Source organism: Coturnix japonica, chromosome Z (assembly GCF_054131305.1).
Source record: "Coturnix japonica strain WE chromosome Z, WE-NBRP24, whole genome shotgun sequence".
In the NCBI taxonomy this organism is placed as follows: Eukaryota; Metazoa; Chordata; class Aves; order Galliformes; family Phasianidae; genus Coturnix; species Coturnix japonica.
The window spans coordinates 12845437-12862985 of record NC_140702.1 but is presented as its reverse complement, the minus strand read 5'-3'; the positions used below and the strand labels follow the sequence as shown (position 1 = coordinate 12862985).

The 17549-nt window shown below is 39.2% G+C and overlaps 1 protein-coding gene across 6 annotated transcripts in view; it reads left to right on the top strand.

Moving 5' to 3' along the window:
* ECPAS (Ecm29 proteasome adaptor and scaffold) overlaps window positions 1-17549 on the top strand; it is a 65038-nt gene that overhangs the window by 11279 nt on the left and 36210 nt on the right. For 4 of the 6 annotated variants that reach the window (XM_015849831.3, XM_015849832.3, XM_015849830.3 and 1 more), the window contains exons 3-18: window positions 1194-1310; window positions 3596-3714; window positions 4567-4719; window positions 6855-7023; window positions 7374-7513; window positions 10127-10208; window positions 10467-10586; window positions 10717-10802; window positions 11093-11171; window positions 12282-12331; window positions 12876-12942; window positions 13049-13171; window positions 14091-14194; window positions 15435-15558; window positions 16435-16515; window positions 17221-17449. In XM_015849831.3, the coding sequence (XP_015705317.1) occupies window positions 1194-1310; window positions 3596-3714; window positions 4567-4719; window positions 6855-7023; window positions 7374-7513; window positions 10127-10208; window positions 10467-10586; window positions 10717-10802; window positions 11093-11171; window positions 12282-12331; window positions 12876-12942; window positions 13049-13171; window positions 14091-14194; window positions 15435-15558; window positions 16435-16515; window positions 17221-17449 (1843 nt within the window). The remainder of the gene's footprint in view (window positions 1-1193; window positions 1311-3595; window positions 3715-4566; window positions 4720-6854; window positions 7024-7373; window positions 7514-10126; window positions 10209-10466; window positions 10587-10716; window positions 10803-11092; window positions 11172-12281; window positions 12332-12875; window positions 12943-13048; window positions 13172-14090; window positions 14195-15434; window positions 15559-16434; window positions 16516-17220; window positions 17450-17549) is intronic. The other 2 variants (XM_085530199.1, XM_015849833.2) reach the window with 1 other exon arrangement.

The following is a 17549-nucleotide window of genomic DNA, read 5'->3' as shown; positions in this document are numbered from 1 at the left end:
GCACCCTAATTATTTTCTTGTTCCGCTGTCCCCCTGTCCTGAGTAGAGTGAAAGGCTATTGACTTGTGAACATAAATACTTAGCTTTCCTATGCTCATCTTGCTTAGTGGGCAGTAAAGATGTACCTGCTGTTGAGCTGTAGCCTCAAAAGCATGCTAAGGTAGTGGAATTAATATTTTCTGTGCGTGCTCACACCTTTGGACAATTAAGGCTAATAAAAGTAGGTAGAGAAGAAGGGAAAGAGAAGGACAGTCTTTGTTCACCCAATTAATGACTGTAGACAAAGTGACAAAACTGATGTACTGTATTGTGACTCTCTTGATGTTATTGTAGTATTTAATCTATGTATTGTTTCTACAGTAGAATCATATAACACCCCAAGCTGAAACTGACCCACAAAAATCAACAAGTCCAATGCCTAGCTCCACACAGGACCACCCCAAATTAATACACTCCTTGGATTACAACAGCTGGGGCCCTGACCACTGATGTAACCCTTCGAGCTTGAGCTATCACCCATCACTACTATGTTGTTTTTTTTTTCTAGTGGTTTGCTGGATACATTATGCAGACAAATGTGAGATACAGCTTTGAAATCCAAAAAGGATCATGTCTACTGGCTTCCCTTAGTCACCAGATGGGCAACCTTGTCATAAAAGGAGATTAAATTCTTTTAAAAAGCCACATGCCAACTTAACTGTGGTTTGAAATCTTACACTGTTTTACTTGAATTGAAAAGTGTAGTTTTCCTTCACTTAAAGCAAAAAATAAGGTCAGTCTGTTGTCAGTATGCTGCTGAAGTTCTGGAGCTTCAGGACTTGCCTTCACCCTACTTCAGGGCACTTTGTTTATGTGGTGGGGTGACTGGATGGGCAATCAGCCCATCCAGTCACTCCTTCTCCACAGCAGGAAAACAAGGTAAAACAGCTTGTGGGTGGAGATAATGTCAGAGAGATTGCTAACCAGTTACCAACATGGGCAAAATTGACAAGGCTTGTGGAAGATGAATTTAATTTGCTGTCTGTTAATAATGGAGTTAGACAGTGAGAACTAAATTGAAGTGAAAACACCTTCCTCTAGCCCCCTTCTTCCCAGGCTCTTCAATCTCCGTTCTTCTAGTTCCCACCCAAGCAGTGCAGGTAGGTGAGCACTGAGGGTTCTTTCATTTCTTTTTCTCTTTTTCTTCCTCTCAGGTCATGGAGCTGCTGGTTCATCTGAATAAGAGAATAAAAAGTCGCCCAAAAATCCAGCTTCCTGTAGAGACATTGCTAGTTCAGTATCAAGATCCTTCTGCAGTGTCTTTTGTCACTGTAAGTATCTGTTCTTCCAACAATAACTGATTATGGTTTACTTGAAATAAGCAGAATATTCCTTAAAGCTTCTGCATTAGTTCTGTCTGTTATCCTAACAAATATGTTATTGGGAGGATGTTGACTTTTTAAACATTTTTTTAAAAACTATGTAGCCTGGTAGGAGTGAAACTTGGTTTCATAAAACAGCGAAGTTACTGATTTTTTTGTTGAAATTACTCTTGATCTTTCATGAATCATTGTTGCTCCTGTTGGACATAGCCTGCTTATTGCAGTGGCCCCATTCTGCAAATCGCTGCCAATCCTCATCCTGATGTATGAACAAAGTGTCTTTTTTAAAGAATCTGCATTTCTCTGAACACAAGGACACTTTTAATTATGTGTCTATGGTCAGGACACTTGTTGGTAGAAAAAAAGATGAAAAATATTTTATGGATTGTAAAACTGCATACTAAGTAATTTCATTAGATGTTTTGTAAGACTAAGGAAGATGATTGTTGTTTGAGCTGTGGTAAATCTATTGCAAATACCAATCATGAACGAGTGATAGAATGGGAAGGAAGCTTTCTGCTCATCTCGTTAGGCTGCTGCATCATATAGAAACTGAAAGGAAAATATTTGTACTTTAAAACTACAGTCACATGGAAGTAATCTCAGATTGTCTGCAAACAAGTAGGATTATGCAGAGTTCACCTTTGAGGAGTGGGTGCTGTTTCCAAGTCTGCATGTGTTCTTCAGAGAAGCAAAAGGACCATTGAATCTGAAGACAAACTGTGCTTTTAGCAGCATGCATCAGAAGTCTGTGTTCACTGATGTATGAGTGATGCATATTGTTATGTGCAGTGAGGTAGTGGGCTCTGCAAAAATTAAGCAAGTGCCATCTATGAAGAAATGTAATGCTTCCCACTTCAGTGCTGTGTAGTGTTCCTCCTATGAATTGTTCTTTATACTTCTTGCCAAATAACTGCAGATGAGGTACACAGCTGAGATCTGCACTGCATTGGACTGTAGCGGTGTACTATGACTGCCAGCCTTCTCCCTGCATGTAGGTGTCTCCTTAGTTCTTTCCCTTCACTGCATCATCTGACAAGCTAAACTTAGTATTTATTTTGGTCACAGAGTGGTAGTTGGGATGAGCAGATTGTGACTAGATCCAGTAGGTCATAACTAGGTCTTACATTGAGTCAGCTGGAGAAAAGAGCTTACACAACTGTCAGCACCATTCTGGAATCATCTGTTAATGCTTTTTCTCAATGTATTTTCATTCAGAGGAACTACCAGCATGAATTAAAGACCAGAAAAGTCCCTCTGTTTTCAGCCCTCCAAATTTATTTGTCTTTAACCTCTCAGTAGTGGTTTGTTTTTAGTTTTTTAAGTGATTTGTAGTTTGTTTGGTTTTTTTGCTTGTTTTATACAGAATTTGACAACTGAATTTGCATTATTTTTTCAAGCAGGTTGTTGAGCACACAGCTTTTTATCTCTCCAGTTCCAAGCTAGATTTGGATCAATGGTAGCAATAAAAGATATTCTAGTATTCAGTACTGCTGCGCTATCTTGTCCCTGACTCTGTTTGGATTGCATTTGCAGCTTTTAAATATGATGATTCAGAAACACATCTCGAGAGAAAACTTCCCTGTGCTGCTGACTCCGTATTTATTCAATAATGGGTAGCATTTTTCTTTTAGAAATAGATAAGTGAAAACAATGCCTTTGATTTCATTGAAATTGTAGCTTAGGTAAAGCTGAGTTCCAGCTTCTCAGTTGGGGCTGATTGCCACTCACTGGCACAGCTGTCCAGCGCCCCATCCAATCTGGCCTGGAACACCTCCAGGGAAGGGGTACCCACAGATTCCTTGGGCAGATGTGCCAGGGCCATTGAGTGAAGAATTTCTTCCTAATATCTAACATAATTGCACCCTTTTTTAGGTTAAAGCCGTTTCCCCTTGTCCTGTCACTATTAGACTGTGTAAAAAGCTCATCCCCTTCCTGCCTGTAAACTCCCTTCAAGTATTGGAAGGCAGCAATGAGATCTCCCTGCAGTGTTCTCTTTTCTAAGCTAAACAAGCCAAACTCACCAACATTCTTTCCAGTGAAGACTGGAAAGGTTTTCCAGCCCTCAAAAAGCTTTGAGTCCATTCAGCCTTGTAATTAAGAAATTGGTCTGCCAAAACAGAATCTGTTTCCAGCAACCGTATTTTAATACAGCATTCCAGAAAAGTGTAAGGAATGGATATTTCACATTATTACACATTACTATGTTTTGCCTTTTTTTATATTTTCTTTAGAATTTTACCATTATTTACGTTAAGATGGGATACCCTCGTTTGCCTGTGGAAAGGCAGTGTGAATTGGCTCCAACTCTTCTCACTGCAATGGAAGGGAAACCCCAGCCACAGCAAGACAGGTATAATTCGTATGCTTGGAGTAAATCCTGTTTCTATCATTTTAATGAAGTCATTTGTACCTTTTCTGAAAAGATTTCTTCTTTTGTGGTTGTATCTTCACAATAGAAGCTGTGGATTGCTGTGTATAATAAATGCTTCAAGAAAACTATTAATTGTGGATGTGCAACTTATGTTGAAATGTCCATGGAAAAAGATACAGAAGTCATAACTTTTATTCTACAGCACTGTTGCAGTATAGAAGTATTTTAAAAATAGGCTTGCTGAAAGGTCTTGCAGTAAAATCTTGCTTGTGTTAATGAGATAAGCGTCGTGATATTTGTTTTCTTTGGGAGCACGGTTTTACCCTGGCCAGAAAGCAAGTACATGGGTGAAAGGTGCTGTGGGAGATCTGAGTAGACCAGTGTGTAAATACCGGTACTGCTCTGTCTGTGTAGGTGCTTTATTGGAGATGAACAGTGTCAATCAACTTCTGCTGTATGCTGACTCAAACTTATGTCTTTATACTTCTAATGGAGGATGTAGTTCTGGAGTGTGCTTTGTGGCATAATTGCAAAATGCTGAAGTCTGGAGAAAGGGATGTATGAGTGTGTGTGTGCTTGCACACTTCGTGGTCTAAGTTAAGCATATATCCTAATTTATGTTCTGCCTTCCACTGTTTAATAGATCAAACTGCTGGATTGAATCATTTTAAGTTTTGTTGAGACTTTTATTTTTTTTTTGGTGACATTAAGGGCCATATATGTTCTTAAAGACCTGTCTCTTTGATGCTAGGAATAAACTGTTGTGTTGTTGTGGTTTTTTTGTTGGTTTTTTTTTTTTAAATGGTTGCAGTAAATGTAATTGTTTTTCAGCCTAATGCATCTTCTAATACCAACCCTTTTTCACATGAAATATCCTGCTGAACCACTGAAAGCAGCAGCTTCTCCATTTAATCTTGCTGAAAAACCAAAGACTGTACAGCTGCTTTTGGACTTCATGTTGGATGTTCTTCTTATGCCTTATGGGTAAGTAAGAGTTAATATTGGTGTTGTCTGGTAACATCGTCTTCTTGTTCTGTGAAACATCACAAAATGCACCCTTGGAAGCTTAATTTAAAAAGCGCTGTTGTTTCCTACCTCAAATGAAATATATTACATATTTCAGGAATATACAAAGCAGGGTCTTTATCTTAAGAATGGAATCAACACCTTCCTTATTTAACAAAACATGTTTTTTTCTGGCTAATTAGCTATTATACTACTCTGTCCTTGACCTCTGTTCAGATAAAAGTGAAGCTATGTGGCATATGAGCTACCTTTTAAATAACCAAACCTTTAAAATAGAAACCAAATCAAAATGTTTGTACTGGTACAGTTGATTTTGAGTCTTGATCCTCCAAGGTTATAAGTAAGCATAGTCTAATACTTTTTGGAACTTAACTTTTAATGAGAGGATTTTCTTGCTTCTGAAACGTAACTGTAATGTTGTGTCATGTTTCTGAGAGCAAGAATAATTTACAGAACAACTTGAATTTTGTGCATGCTATTAGGCAGGAATCTTCTGATGTCTAAAATCACTACTTGCTCAGTAGCTATTTTCTACCAATTTCTAAATGTTTTTTTGTTGCTTGAAAAACTTTGGAAGTAAAATAGAAATAATTCTATCACAGGAACAGATTTCTTTTTCTAATAGCTCATGGATTCTGGTGGGATCTTCTGGGCACCTTACTATCTTACATGCAAGTTGAATAACCTGCAAGAATTAATTTTTAAGTTGTGGTCATATGTTTCTTTGTGCAGCTCTACTGGAAGCAATGCTCCTGTCAGCAGTTTGAGGCCACATTTGAGTGTGTAGAGTGTGGCAAATGAGAGTTCAGAATTTTCAGTCTAATTCTCTGTTCTCAGCTTGCTTTCGACAGTTTGCCCAGGTGTATTCTGCTAGCTTCATCCCCACACTAATGTGTCTGTGCCTTCAGGAGGTGAAGTCCTGTGGCATTTTAATGAGACTTCAGTTCCTTATGCTTTTGTACTTTGGCCAAGCATGATGACTAATTTTCAAATACTCAGAGAGACCATGATGTTAGCTGAAAGGAGAGGACATTTTTTTCCAATTTCGTTTTCTTTCCAGAAGGTGCTTAGAGAATGTCTTCATCTAGCCTGTGGCTCTGGTTGACACTCTTTCAATGTCTTGCTCCCTGGGGCAAGATGTTGCAATTGCTGACAGTTAATTTATACCTGGTAGAACTTCCTCAGTTGCTGCCTATCAGTCAATTAGCCTTGCCAGTTTACAAGTGGTAAAGCAACCAGAAAGCCTAACTTTAGGGCCTAAGGCTTAAAATGAAGTGTTTGCAATTATGACATCAAAATTTCTTCTTGGAGATTTAGGATGAACATCTGTCCTTGCTGTTGTGACTGCTTACTTTTGTTTGTTGTCTGTGTGCTAAATGCAGAACAAAGTATGGCCATCTGGAGCAATACAGTTATTGTTGGTCTCTTCTTCAGTTTTGAAGCTTGCTTATACTGCTTGTATTGAGTCAGTTTGCAAGTATACAGGGAGACGTAGGGTGATTTTTGCCAAGGTGTGCAAATATTCAGAGTTGCTAGACTTGCCAGTCTGCGAAATGACTGACCTCTGTAAATGTCACTTTTCCTGCCCCAGCACTAAAACTGCCATTTCCAATATGTATGTTTTTGTTGTCAGAAATTGCTTCCCGCTACTTTGCTGTGTTGCACATGTCATTATTTCCCTTAGTAAGTTTGAAGTGTTTTGTAGAAATCATACAAATGTTGCTAAAGCTTTTATATAACCTTTCCAAGTCTACTGCTCTCTGTGTATTTAACATTGCAGAGAGAATTAATTTTGGTTGGTAACCTGAGATGTTTTTCCCAGAAACACTGGTGGACCCTTCTCTTTCTTAGCCAAGTTACTTGTTGTTTTGTTCATGGTTTTGTTTCTTTTTTTCCAAACAAGTATAATGAGATGGCTTGCAGGGTAGCTTGTCTAAAATAATTAAAATTCTGTCTTGTGTCAGAGTCGTGGATTGATTAAAGAGGAATATGTGAAGTTGAACTGGTTATTTGTATTCCACCCATTCCAGCCTCTAATTCAATCAGCAGTGTGGAGTGGTAAAGTCTCTAATGAAACTCTGTTCCATATTTAGGTACGTATTGAATGAATCTCAGAGTCGGCAAAACATGCCCTCAGGACAGGGCTCTTCATCAAGTACTATGGGAGGTCCTGGAATCCCTCAGCCACCTCCAGGGATGAGCTTTTATGCAGCCAAGAGAGTAATTGGAGATAGCCCATGGACACCAGAGCTGCTGGAGCAGGTACTTGCAGTCACAGAAACTGATCTTGGGGAACTGAGGGGTAGTAAAGAGGACAGCTATGCATAGAGCAAAACAAGGCTAGACAGAGTAAGGTAGAAAAATTTATGCTCCAAAACCTCCCTTTTTAGCAGGTGTCGGCAGAGTTTCCCTGATTAGCATGCAGATAGTGAGCAGCAAGTGATTTCTTTGAAGGGGAATGAAAGATGATGCTGTTGAGAGCATGTGAACTTGAGCGTAATGGGCAAAAGCTAGCATTTCAGTCACTTGAGTTGCTGTGATTGTTTTGTGGTTATTTTGGCATATGCTTTCATGTCAGTAAAACTGCATTTACCTTCCAATTTGTTTAATAGTGTAAGCTGGGGATAGTGAAGTTCATTGAAGCAGAGCAGGTGCCGGAACTTGAAGCTGTTGTACATCTGGTTGTAGCCTCCAGTGATACAAGACACAGCGTGGCCACTGCAGCAGACCTTGAACTGAAGAGCAAACAAAGGTACAGATGTGGATATTTAGAAAAGCTGATGCTCGTGTTTCTAATGATGCTCACTGCAGCTGACATAGTGCTCCAGTGTGGAAAAGAAGGGTACTGTCCCACACATAGCTACTTCCTGTTCAGATGGGCTGGGATTTGGAGCAGCGTAGCTCAGACTCACAGCTGAGAAAAATCAGTACGCTCCGGAGCTGAAGCTGTAACTGCAGTTATCTTTGGTATTACATTTGGGCCATTCTCTTACTGCCTAGTTTCGATATTGTCCCATGTGGATTACTGTTGACCTTTGAGGACTTGATAAGTGATTCACAGCTGGTCAGCATATATAGATACTGCCTTTCTTGTAAAAGAAAACTTTCCATTTGATTTAGCTAGGAGGTAAAGAGACCATAATTGTGAAGTGGACTGTAGTCTAGAAAGCTTGGCAGCCAACATTGTTTGCATTTTTGCTTGTCTGCAGCTCAGCTGTCATCATCTGTGGATAATACTTCTGTCTTTAACTGTTGATGCAGCTAGGAAAGTTGGTGTTCATACTGTTTGCTGAGTCACTGACCATGTGAAGTATGCTGGGTCATGTTCCAAGATTTAGAGTGGGATAGACTCGTCTTTGGAAAGTGTGGGTAGCTTCTCTATTACTAGAAGCAGGGAGCTACTTAACTTGGAGTCAGTAATGTAATGTGAAACTATGTCCATTCAAGTCTGTTCATGTGCCTCAAAAGCTGCTGGAGAGATGGTTCTACTATCTGGAGAGCAGCAGGACTGTTCAATGAAGGAAGGCATTCTGTCCTTTTACTGATTGTCTCATCTTTCCTTTGGTGTTGGTATTCTGTATCTGGAAAGCAATGTGTATTTGGACAAATAGTGTTAATATGCAATATTGAGTTTTTTTGAGACATAGAATATACTTCACAATTCACTTATTTAGAAATTAACTGCTTTGCTGAAAGAAAGAGATAGTTGCATCTTCCTCAAATCTTTTAAATATGAATGTCTACATTTTTGTTTCCTTTACTTATTCTGTGTATTCATGTGTGTTTGAAATAGTCTTTTCAATAAATAGCGTCAGCTAAATGGAGTTATTCTTAGAAAAGTCACAGGGCAGAGATTCTTTCAGATCTGACGGGACTGTGTTCTGATTTTCTTACCACTGTGTTCTCTGTAAAATGGATATAGACTTAATCAGTTTCCTCTAATGGATAGAATTCTACTGATAGATCCACGATGGATGAAAAGTTGCAAATAAGCCAGCAACGTGCACTTGCAGCCTGAAAGGCCGACTTTATCATGGGCTGAATCAAAAGAGGGCTGGCCTCATCTGGGAGAGTTGTCCTCTGCTCTGGCCAAATGGGGTCCCATATGGATTACTGTGTCCATGTCTGGGTCTCCCATCTCAGGAAAGATATGAATCTGTGAAGCAAGTCTACAGGAATGATGGACAGGGATTCTATCAGGGAATGTAGTGAGAGGAGAAAGGGTGTCGTGGAGTTATCTAGATCAGTCTACGTCTGTGATAGGGGGCAGTAGGCCCGTGGGCTGCCTGACCCCAGAAATGGGAAGGGAAAAGGGGAAGGGGTAGGGAAGCTGGTGTCAAGGAAACAAAGAGAGCAGCGGCAGCGATCTAAGGAGGAGAACTTAGTTTACTATGATATCTGAATGCAAGATAACACGATATAATACAATCTAATTGAAATTCAGGCTAATAAATCAAGTGAAATAAGAGAGAGTTTTCCAAAGACCAAGAAGCCTACTTTGAAACTGAAGATGCCACAGCTTGGAAGCACACCCACACCCGCTGCCAGGCTGTGAGAGAGCGAGAGAGCATCACTTCCGTGTCGTATTTCCCTTTCTGACCATGAGGTCCTATGGGACGTGTAGTTCTTCTCTGTGCTCCACATGATGTTATGATGTGGAATACCAATAGCAAAAATTACAAAACCGTGACGAAGGGGTGTGGTTTTAAATGGAAAAGGGGAGAGACTTATGTTAGGTGCTAGGAAAAAATTCCTTAATCTGAGAGTGGTGAGTCCCTGGCACAGGCTGCCCAGAGGAGCAATGGATGTGCTGTCCTTGGAGGTGTTCAGAGGCAGGTTGGGTAGGGCTTTGAGGAACTTTCTGAGGAGAAGTTGTCCCTACCCGTGGCAGAGTGGTTGTACTCATTGTCGTCTTAAAGGTCTCCTGCAGCCAAAACCATTCTATGACTGTATGGCTGTAGTTATAATGTGGGCAAATAGATGTGTCTTGTAGACCATGGTTGAATAGTCTTGGGATTACAAACAGTCTCTTCAACAGAATGCTGCAGTTTATGAATACAGAGGTATTTCTTAAGAGGTGACCATTTCATGTTCAGTCAGTAGATTTCTTTCATTGGACAATAAGTGAGAGTGTAGATTTCTGATGAATTATTTAGTTACAGTGCTGCAAATTATAGTTGTGATATGTAATCACATTCTACCTGATTATATACTATGTGGGAGGAGTGGTTAGAAGTCAAATCAAATTTAATAAAACTCAAGTAAGGATAGAAATATGATGCAAAGTGTTGTAAGATTTTTTTTTTTTTTAAAGTAATCAGTGTTCAGAATCCTAAGTTGGTGTTTAATGTGTTTTCTTCTTTAGTTTAATTGACTGGAACAATCCTGCTATCATCAACAAAATGTATAAGGTGTATCTTGGGGACATACCATTGAAAACCAAGGAGGTAGGATTTATGTTCAGAGTTCCATACATACTTAATTTCTGAAATTGTAGTTGCCTTATTTTATTTCTTAAACTACACACACGTTTCTTACATCTGTCACTTTCTTTGATCTCTACTTTCTATGAATGTTTGTGCTGTTGATTTTTTTTTCTCAAAGAAACATCTCAATTCATTCTGAGTTGCAGAAGGTAATTTAGCAAACTTGAAAGTACTGCTGTGCAACAATGCCCTGTCTTATTTCAGCTCTTTTTCTGACAGGGATCTGTTCTGAAACCAGAAATGAAAAGAGAGTCAGTCAGTACTCGTGTTAAATTAAAGATTGTTCCTCATCTTCTTCGATCTAGACAAGCTGCAGAAACATTCCCAGCCAACATTCAGGTAGCATGTATGTTCCTAAGCTGCTCTTTCAAATGAGCTTCTTGAATGGTGGTGCTTGAAGCAGGAGATTTAGAAAGTCTTTGAATATGAGACTGGACACTTTCTGATCTGCTCTATTTGCTCTGTCAAGGTGGTTTATGATGGACTCTTTGGCGCAAACACAAATGCAAAACTGAGAAGTCTGTCCCTGCAGTTTGTGCATCATATTTGTATCATGTAAGTAATCAGGAATGCTCAAAAAGTGTTCAAACAGTTTGCCTGGAAGCCACTGTATTTATTAAATGTAAAACTAACTGAGGTCAAAGAATACTACTGTAACTCATAGAAATTAGGATTTTTTTTTTCTTAAATCTTGGGAATAAGGGGGCACTGGGGTTGTGTGTGTGCTCACCCATGTTAAGCTGTGGTTTTGCAAAGCTGAGGGGACAAAAAAGTGATATCGACAGAGGAAATTTCTAAGGGAATGATGAAGATAATTTAATCTTCTTTGATATTTGTAATTTCAGTTGTCCAGAAAGTAAAATAAAGCCATTAGGCCCAATGCTTCTGAATGGACTTACAAAGCTGATCAATGAATACAAGGAGGTAAGCTGAAGATACAGAATGGTGTATCTTTGTATACATACAAGCAAAAGATATGTCTTTATGATGGGAACAGATAAATCTTTTTATTTGCGTGTAGTTGCCTCAGGTGGCTTTTCAAGGACAGTTCTTAAGAGAAGAAGGAAATATTTTTAAAGGTTATTATGGGGAAAACTATTTTATTTGACTGCTCCAGGTAGGTGCTTGATCACTATTTGTTAGGTCTTGGGAAATAATAGTGTTGATAATCTAAAGAGTGAAACAATAGCATCCACTTCCTAGTAGTCATTACTCTGGAGCACACAGAGCTCAGCTCCAGGTGTGCACTCCATTTTGCCAACCATGTATAGTGTGAAACTGCTGGCAATACCTCCCTTCCTGTTTATCCAGTGGAAGTAATGCTATGGGAGGCATGTTAAAAATAGAATTGCAAGTGTTGCTCTGGCAAATTTGGTCGTTCCAGTGCAGTTTCAGAAGACGAATTCCTCAAGATACTTCAGTGTATCTTGTGAAGGACTGATTTTGCAGACCTCTGTTTTGCAACATTGCTCCTTTTGCTGGTACCTTTGAACCATTGGATGTGATCCTCTGGTTTGAATTGGTGTTTGAAACTGTGAATCTCCTCTGCCATTGTAGATGGCATGAAAAGGGACTGTCTAGAAGGAAGTAAATCCATATTTAAATAAGTGGAATTGGTCATTTGTAGGATTCATTGCTCAGACCGCTTCCCTTCTATAAAGCTAGTTTTTAGGGTCAGTGGGAAGTTCCAGTCTTCCTTAGGTACCGTTTTGTACTTTTGCCTGATCTTCTTAGTTACCAGCCTCAAAATAAAACACAAGTAATTGAGACCAGAAGAAAGATTTGCATTTTGTCATTGTTTCTAATCTTCTGTTTCTTTTGGAAAAGTGTGTTCTTTTGGCTCCTATCTGATGCTTTTATTCTTTGATGTCGTTATGTTCCAGGATTCTTTGTCTGTGAAGTGCCTGGTTGAGCACTTTGGAGACAGGATAGAAAATAAATAAATGTTTAATTGTAGAACACTTCTATGTTCTTATGTATTTCTAGTTTTGCTGAGTTATATACTTTTTTTTTTTTTTTTTTTTGTCATTTAAGGATTCAAAATTGCTGTCAATGGCTTATTCAGCAGTTGGAAAACTCTCCAGGTAACAGAAGCGCTATTTAAGTAATGGGTCACTGAATAGCTTTTTAGAGTAATGTGTTTATTGATCAGCAGCAAGCCCTGAACCTCCTGCCAGTTCTGCAATAGAGTGTACAGCACAGAGAAGAGCATTCTTCTTGATAACTTTGGAGGTGTAAAATGAAATATGCATTTGGCTGATAGCTTCGCTAGAAGTGATTAATGGCAGCTCATGAATAATGTATAGAATTTATAAAATGGTTCCACTCTGTGGATTGTCAGAAACATACATTTTTAAGGAATGAACAGCAAAATTTAGAAGGTGTGTGGCTGGACAAGTGGTATGTTCAGTGCTTTGCTGGTGATCTAATTGCTTTTTCCTAGAATATTTTGATTTTCAGACTGTGATGAGGGGTGTTCTATGTGGCAGAAGTGGATAAGATAGAGCAGATTATCTGTACTAGCTGTGTTTTGTTTGACAGTTAAATTATGGACTGGGGGAAAGATCAATAAAAAACAACTCAATTTAAAAAGCCAAGACCTTCATGAATGAAAATATCTTGTTTCAGCCGAATGCCTCAACTCTTTACCAAGGATATAGCACTGGTACAGCAGTTTTTTGAAGCTTTGTGCAAGGTGGGTGCTGACAGGGCTTTGTGAAATCATTAGTTTTTTGTGCTGGTTTTGCTTAGTTCTTGTCACTGTACACCATAAAGTAACAGGACTATGTTTTCTACTGTAGGAAGATGCTGATACAAGGCTTGCTATTCAGGAGGCCTTGTCTATGATGGTTGGAGCATACAGTAACTTGGAAGGAGCCCAGCGTACTTTGATGGAAGCTCTTGTAGCTTCTTATCTAATAAAGGTATTTCCATACATGTCAAAATTAAATACCTTGAAATAAGAGCTTTGCAGTCTCCTTTTTCCTGACCCTGTGTGTTGAGTTCTTCGGCTATGCGCCTTGCTTTTCTTGCTGAACGTAGTATTCTGCCAGGAAATATTTGTAGTATGTTGTGGTGATGGCTGAAGGAAAGTTAATGCAGTTTTGTTTATGTTCTGTTTCACAAAGAAACATAGTGTCTGCAGTTGTGGTGTACCTTTCTGGTAGTCTCCTCCTAGGGAGATTTGAGACACTGATCCAGAGGAGACCAGACTTCACTAACTGTCTTGATTTTCCCCAGGGTTCCCCAGAGGTCTGGGTCTGAATTTTTAGTGAGCATCTTTTGTATATTGCATGTTCATATCAGTACTTAGGGTTACAATAGAGGTATATATATGTCTAGTCATTGTGCTAATAGCTGTGTAAGGAGCTGTTTTCATGGTGATCACCTAGGTCTCCAGGCAATACTGTTTTTAAGTCTGTTTGAAACCAGCAGAAGGAATGGTCCTCCTGAATTAATGTTTCTGGTTGTGCTGCTCCTGAGCACAGTTCTCTTTCCAAGGGTAGATTATGTATATCATTCTTCATTTATAAGCTGCCTTGGTGGGACCATTGAGATACATTAGAATTAGTGATAACCCTGATTTGTAATTCCCAAAATTGTGTGTGTGTTTAATTTACCATTTAATTCTCCACCTGGGTATATATGGGAAGCTAGCTTTTCTCCATTTTCTGCCATATGAAGAGTTAGCAAGAACAGTGTCTCAAGAAATTACATACTTTTTTGTGTTAAGTTGGTATGAGAGGACAGAGTGGATGATTGCTGATATACATACACAGTGGTGAGTGCAGATTACTGGTGTTCATTTACAACTTAGCCTTATATTTATCTGTTCTCTTTAAGCCTGAAGTTCAAGTACGTCAAGTGGCTGTGAAATTTGCTAGCACAGTATTCCCTCCGGATCATATCCCTTCCAGATACTTACTGCTCTTAGCAGCAGGAGACCCGTAAGTCCTTTTTCTTTTTAACTTTTTTTTTTTTTTTACTTAAATTATTTTCATCCAATTACACATATATTTAATCTAAATATATATGAGGTCCACTATGAATTTGGGTTTAATGCATATTCATGTATATAGACAGATGGATATAAATGCCTGAGAACTAATATACTGAAAATCAAATACGGTTGTTTGAAAATTGTCTTGTAATGTAGTGGCACTCTTGGTAGTTCTGTGGACAACTGTTACTGTTTCCTATGCTGTCCTTGGCTTGAATCCTTGTTTTTCATTTCCAGTGATCTGTAGCATTCAAAGCCAGGTTTGGTGGGGCTGCCTCATCTAGTGGGTAGCAACCAGCCCTCAGTAGGGAGTTGAGCAGGGTGGGCTTTAAAGGTATCTTCTAACCCAAGCCGTTCTGTGATTCTTTTCTAATGATCATTGTGAGCACAAAGTCAAATGTGTCATGGTGCATCTGGTCACCTTTAAGGTTGCCATAATTTTTTTCCTGGCAAACTGTAGCAACCTTTTAAATCTATTTTTATCTTAAATTTGCAAAGAGTCTGAAACATGCTTTTATATAGGTTGCCATTTGCTGCTGAGGAGCAGGTGAATTCTTTATTTATTCTTAAATTAGAGTAATAATTTCATTATCATTATACTCCAGCTATCTGTTCTTGTCACTTAAACATCTTTTTTCTCCAGCTTACTTAATTGCTCCATTTTTTTTTGTTGGTGCAGCTGTTGTATAAGGAAAGTTTAGCAACAGAGAAAGCAACAGAGCAGTTTGTTCCAGTTTATCATTGAAGTGTCAACACTGTTTTAGGTGTTGATCTTCAGCTAAATAGGGAGCAGAAGACCTGGTGGGTGTCACCTGAAGCTTGCAGATAGGAAGTGATGAGGAATTCCATCCTGTCCCTTCACTTAGAGACTCCAAGTAGAAATATAGGAAGACAAGGACATGGAAACTGGGATCTAAGTGTGATCATCAGCAAGATCTAAGATGCGCAGAGGTTGCCTGGTCCCGACTGTTTTATGGCAACTACTCATCACTGCCTTTTTTCCTTCCCCCTCTCTATAACAGTCTAAAGATGCAGTGCATACTTTCTTTCCACTTCATTTCAGAAAGGCATTTCTCATTTTAAAACTGCTTGCTCTTGCTCAGTTTTGAGATCTCATTGTTCATTAAAGACTGTTGTTCATTTGTTCTGTGCAAATAGCATCTGTTTCTCATCTTTTCTTCTGAAAGGCGGGAGGAGGTACACGGAGAAGCCCAGCGGGTACTGAGAACATTTCCTGGTAAAAATGAAAAGGAGAGTTCTGGGAAGCAGATGCCATCCTTCCCTGAAATGGTTCATTATATTCAAGAGAAGGTACAGTCCTTCTGTCCTACTAAATAACAAGACTGATGTATTTACGTCATAAGTATGATATTTCCCATCCCTATTTCCAATTCCTCTACCTTCTGTAAATAGCAGAATTAGTTAAGATCATAGCAAAGACCCCACACAGCATCACAGGATCTGTGTTGCTGAAGTCAGTGCTCATGGTTATTTTTTGCTGGAAATAACTTCAGGAGTCCCGAGCATTAAGTGACATAAAGGCTGATCTTTTAACAGATTACTTTGCATTGATATTGCTTGTGCCACACATATTATGCACAAGGAAGCAAGTGTTCAGGGCTGGCAATCTAGCATGTTTAATGAATGTATTTTTGGAAGGGATAGAAAGCTTTTTCTGATTAGGCCAGAGAAAAATAATACTGTGCTTAAAAGAGTAAAAAGGTTCCAGTCTGAGAAATAAATACCGGGACAAACAAAGAAGCATAGCTTATTGACTTGAAGGCTCAATGGTTTGTTGCAGTTAGGAAAACTAATGGCAGTATAAGCAGTGTTTTGCGATCTTCCAGGACTCTAAGAGAATTGCGTGCCAAAAACACCAATAATAAGTTAACCCTAACTGCTTGCAGCGAGAAATTGCCTGGGCTGGTGCTAACAATATAGTTTGTTTTCCACCCTTTTGTGGACAGTACCTCTAATAAGCATAAGAAGAGTACAGATGTTGTGTAGGTTCTGCAGTACATTTTAGGTCATCTTTTCAAGTTTCCTCTGCCATTATTGTTCTCATGTACATTTTCATTTGCTAAGTGAAGGATAAACAGTTGCATCTGCAAAGTTGCATAGGCCTTTTGAACATCTTTGCTATATGTGCATCTGAATGTTCCACTATTAATGTACTCTGTTGTGTAGGCCTCTCACCGAATGAAAACTCCAGCTAAATATATGACAGGAACTGCAGCCTTGCCTTTTAATCCTGCCACATTTGGAGAGGTAATTCTGCTTTTACTTCCTTGGATGTGTTTACTGTTATTTATTTACAGAATAATGTAAGAAGCTAGTAGTTAGTCACATTACAAAATTTCCTATATAATCAATTGTTGGGGTTAAATTATCCTTATCTTATTACTCTGTGCTTAGAGAGGTCTGAACTGAATTTTCACAGGGGGCGTGGAGGAGTGTGGTTGGGAGGACTGTCCCATTGCTTTCTGAAGCAGACCTAGTGTAGCATCTTCTCAAAGGAATGGAAACTGGAAATCCTCTAAGCCCCACTTTGTTCCTTGGGGCTGTTCATTTCATTGCAGATTACCTGGCTTGTCAACTGGAGACAAGTTCAGATGTTATGCAGTGTCTATGTTAGCAATGCACTGAGTTGCTGTTGGATGCCTGCCTGATTGGTGTTGGGTACAAGCTGACCAGGCTGCAGTCAGGTTGCAACAGCTTGTAATAAACAACTCTGGAAATGGTGCAGGAATTGTAGGACTGTATGCTTATACAAGCATACTGCAGGAAGTGATCCTAAGTTTTCTTGCACCTTGTATATGCACCTGTATCATTGCTGGCTGCTCTGTTTTAAGTTTATTAATAAAATGTTTTGTTTCATTTACATTGAATATAGCCCATTCCTTGCTCTTCTTCTGTCCCTTTAGTTTCCTGAGTGCTGTTATATTCGTTCATATGGATCTTTTGTTTACGTAGATAGTCCTGTACCTGCGGATGTGTCTCGCTCACAGTGCAGGTGTGGTGCCAACCTCACAGAGCTTGGCAGATATGCAAGACCATGCCCCAGCCATTGGACGTTACATAAGAAACCTCATGTCTGGCAACCACATATCTTTCTCTTCCACTTCCTCCTCCAAAAGTGCAGAAACCAATCCTGTACAGATATATATTGGCCTACTCCAGCAGCTCTTAGCTGGTGTTGGAGGTAAGAGCGCTGTCTTTGTGAAGTCGTTCACTAGAAATGAATGCCCATTGCTTTGAATTGCAGAGTTGCAGCACAGATTATGTACTCCTTGGTGTAAACT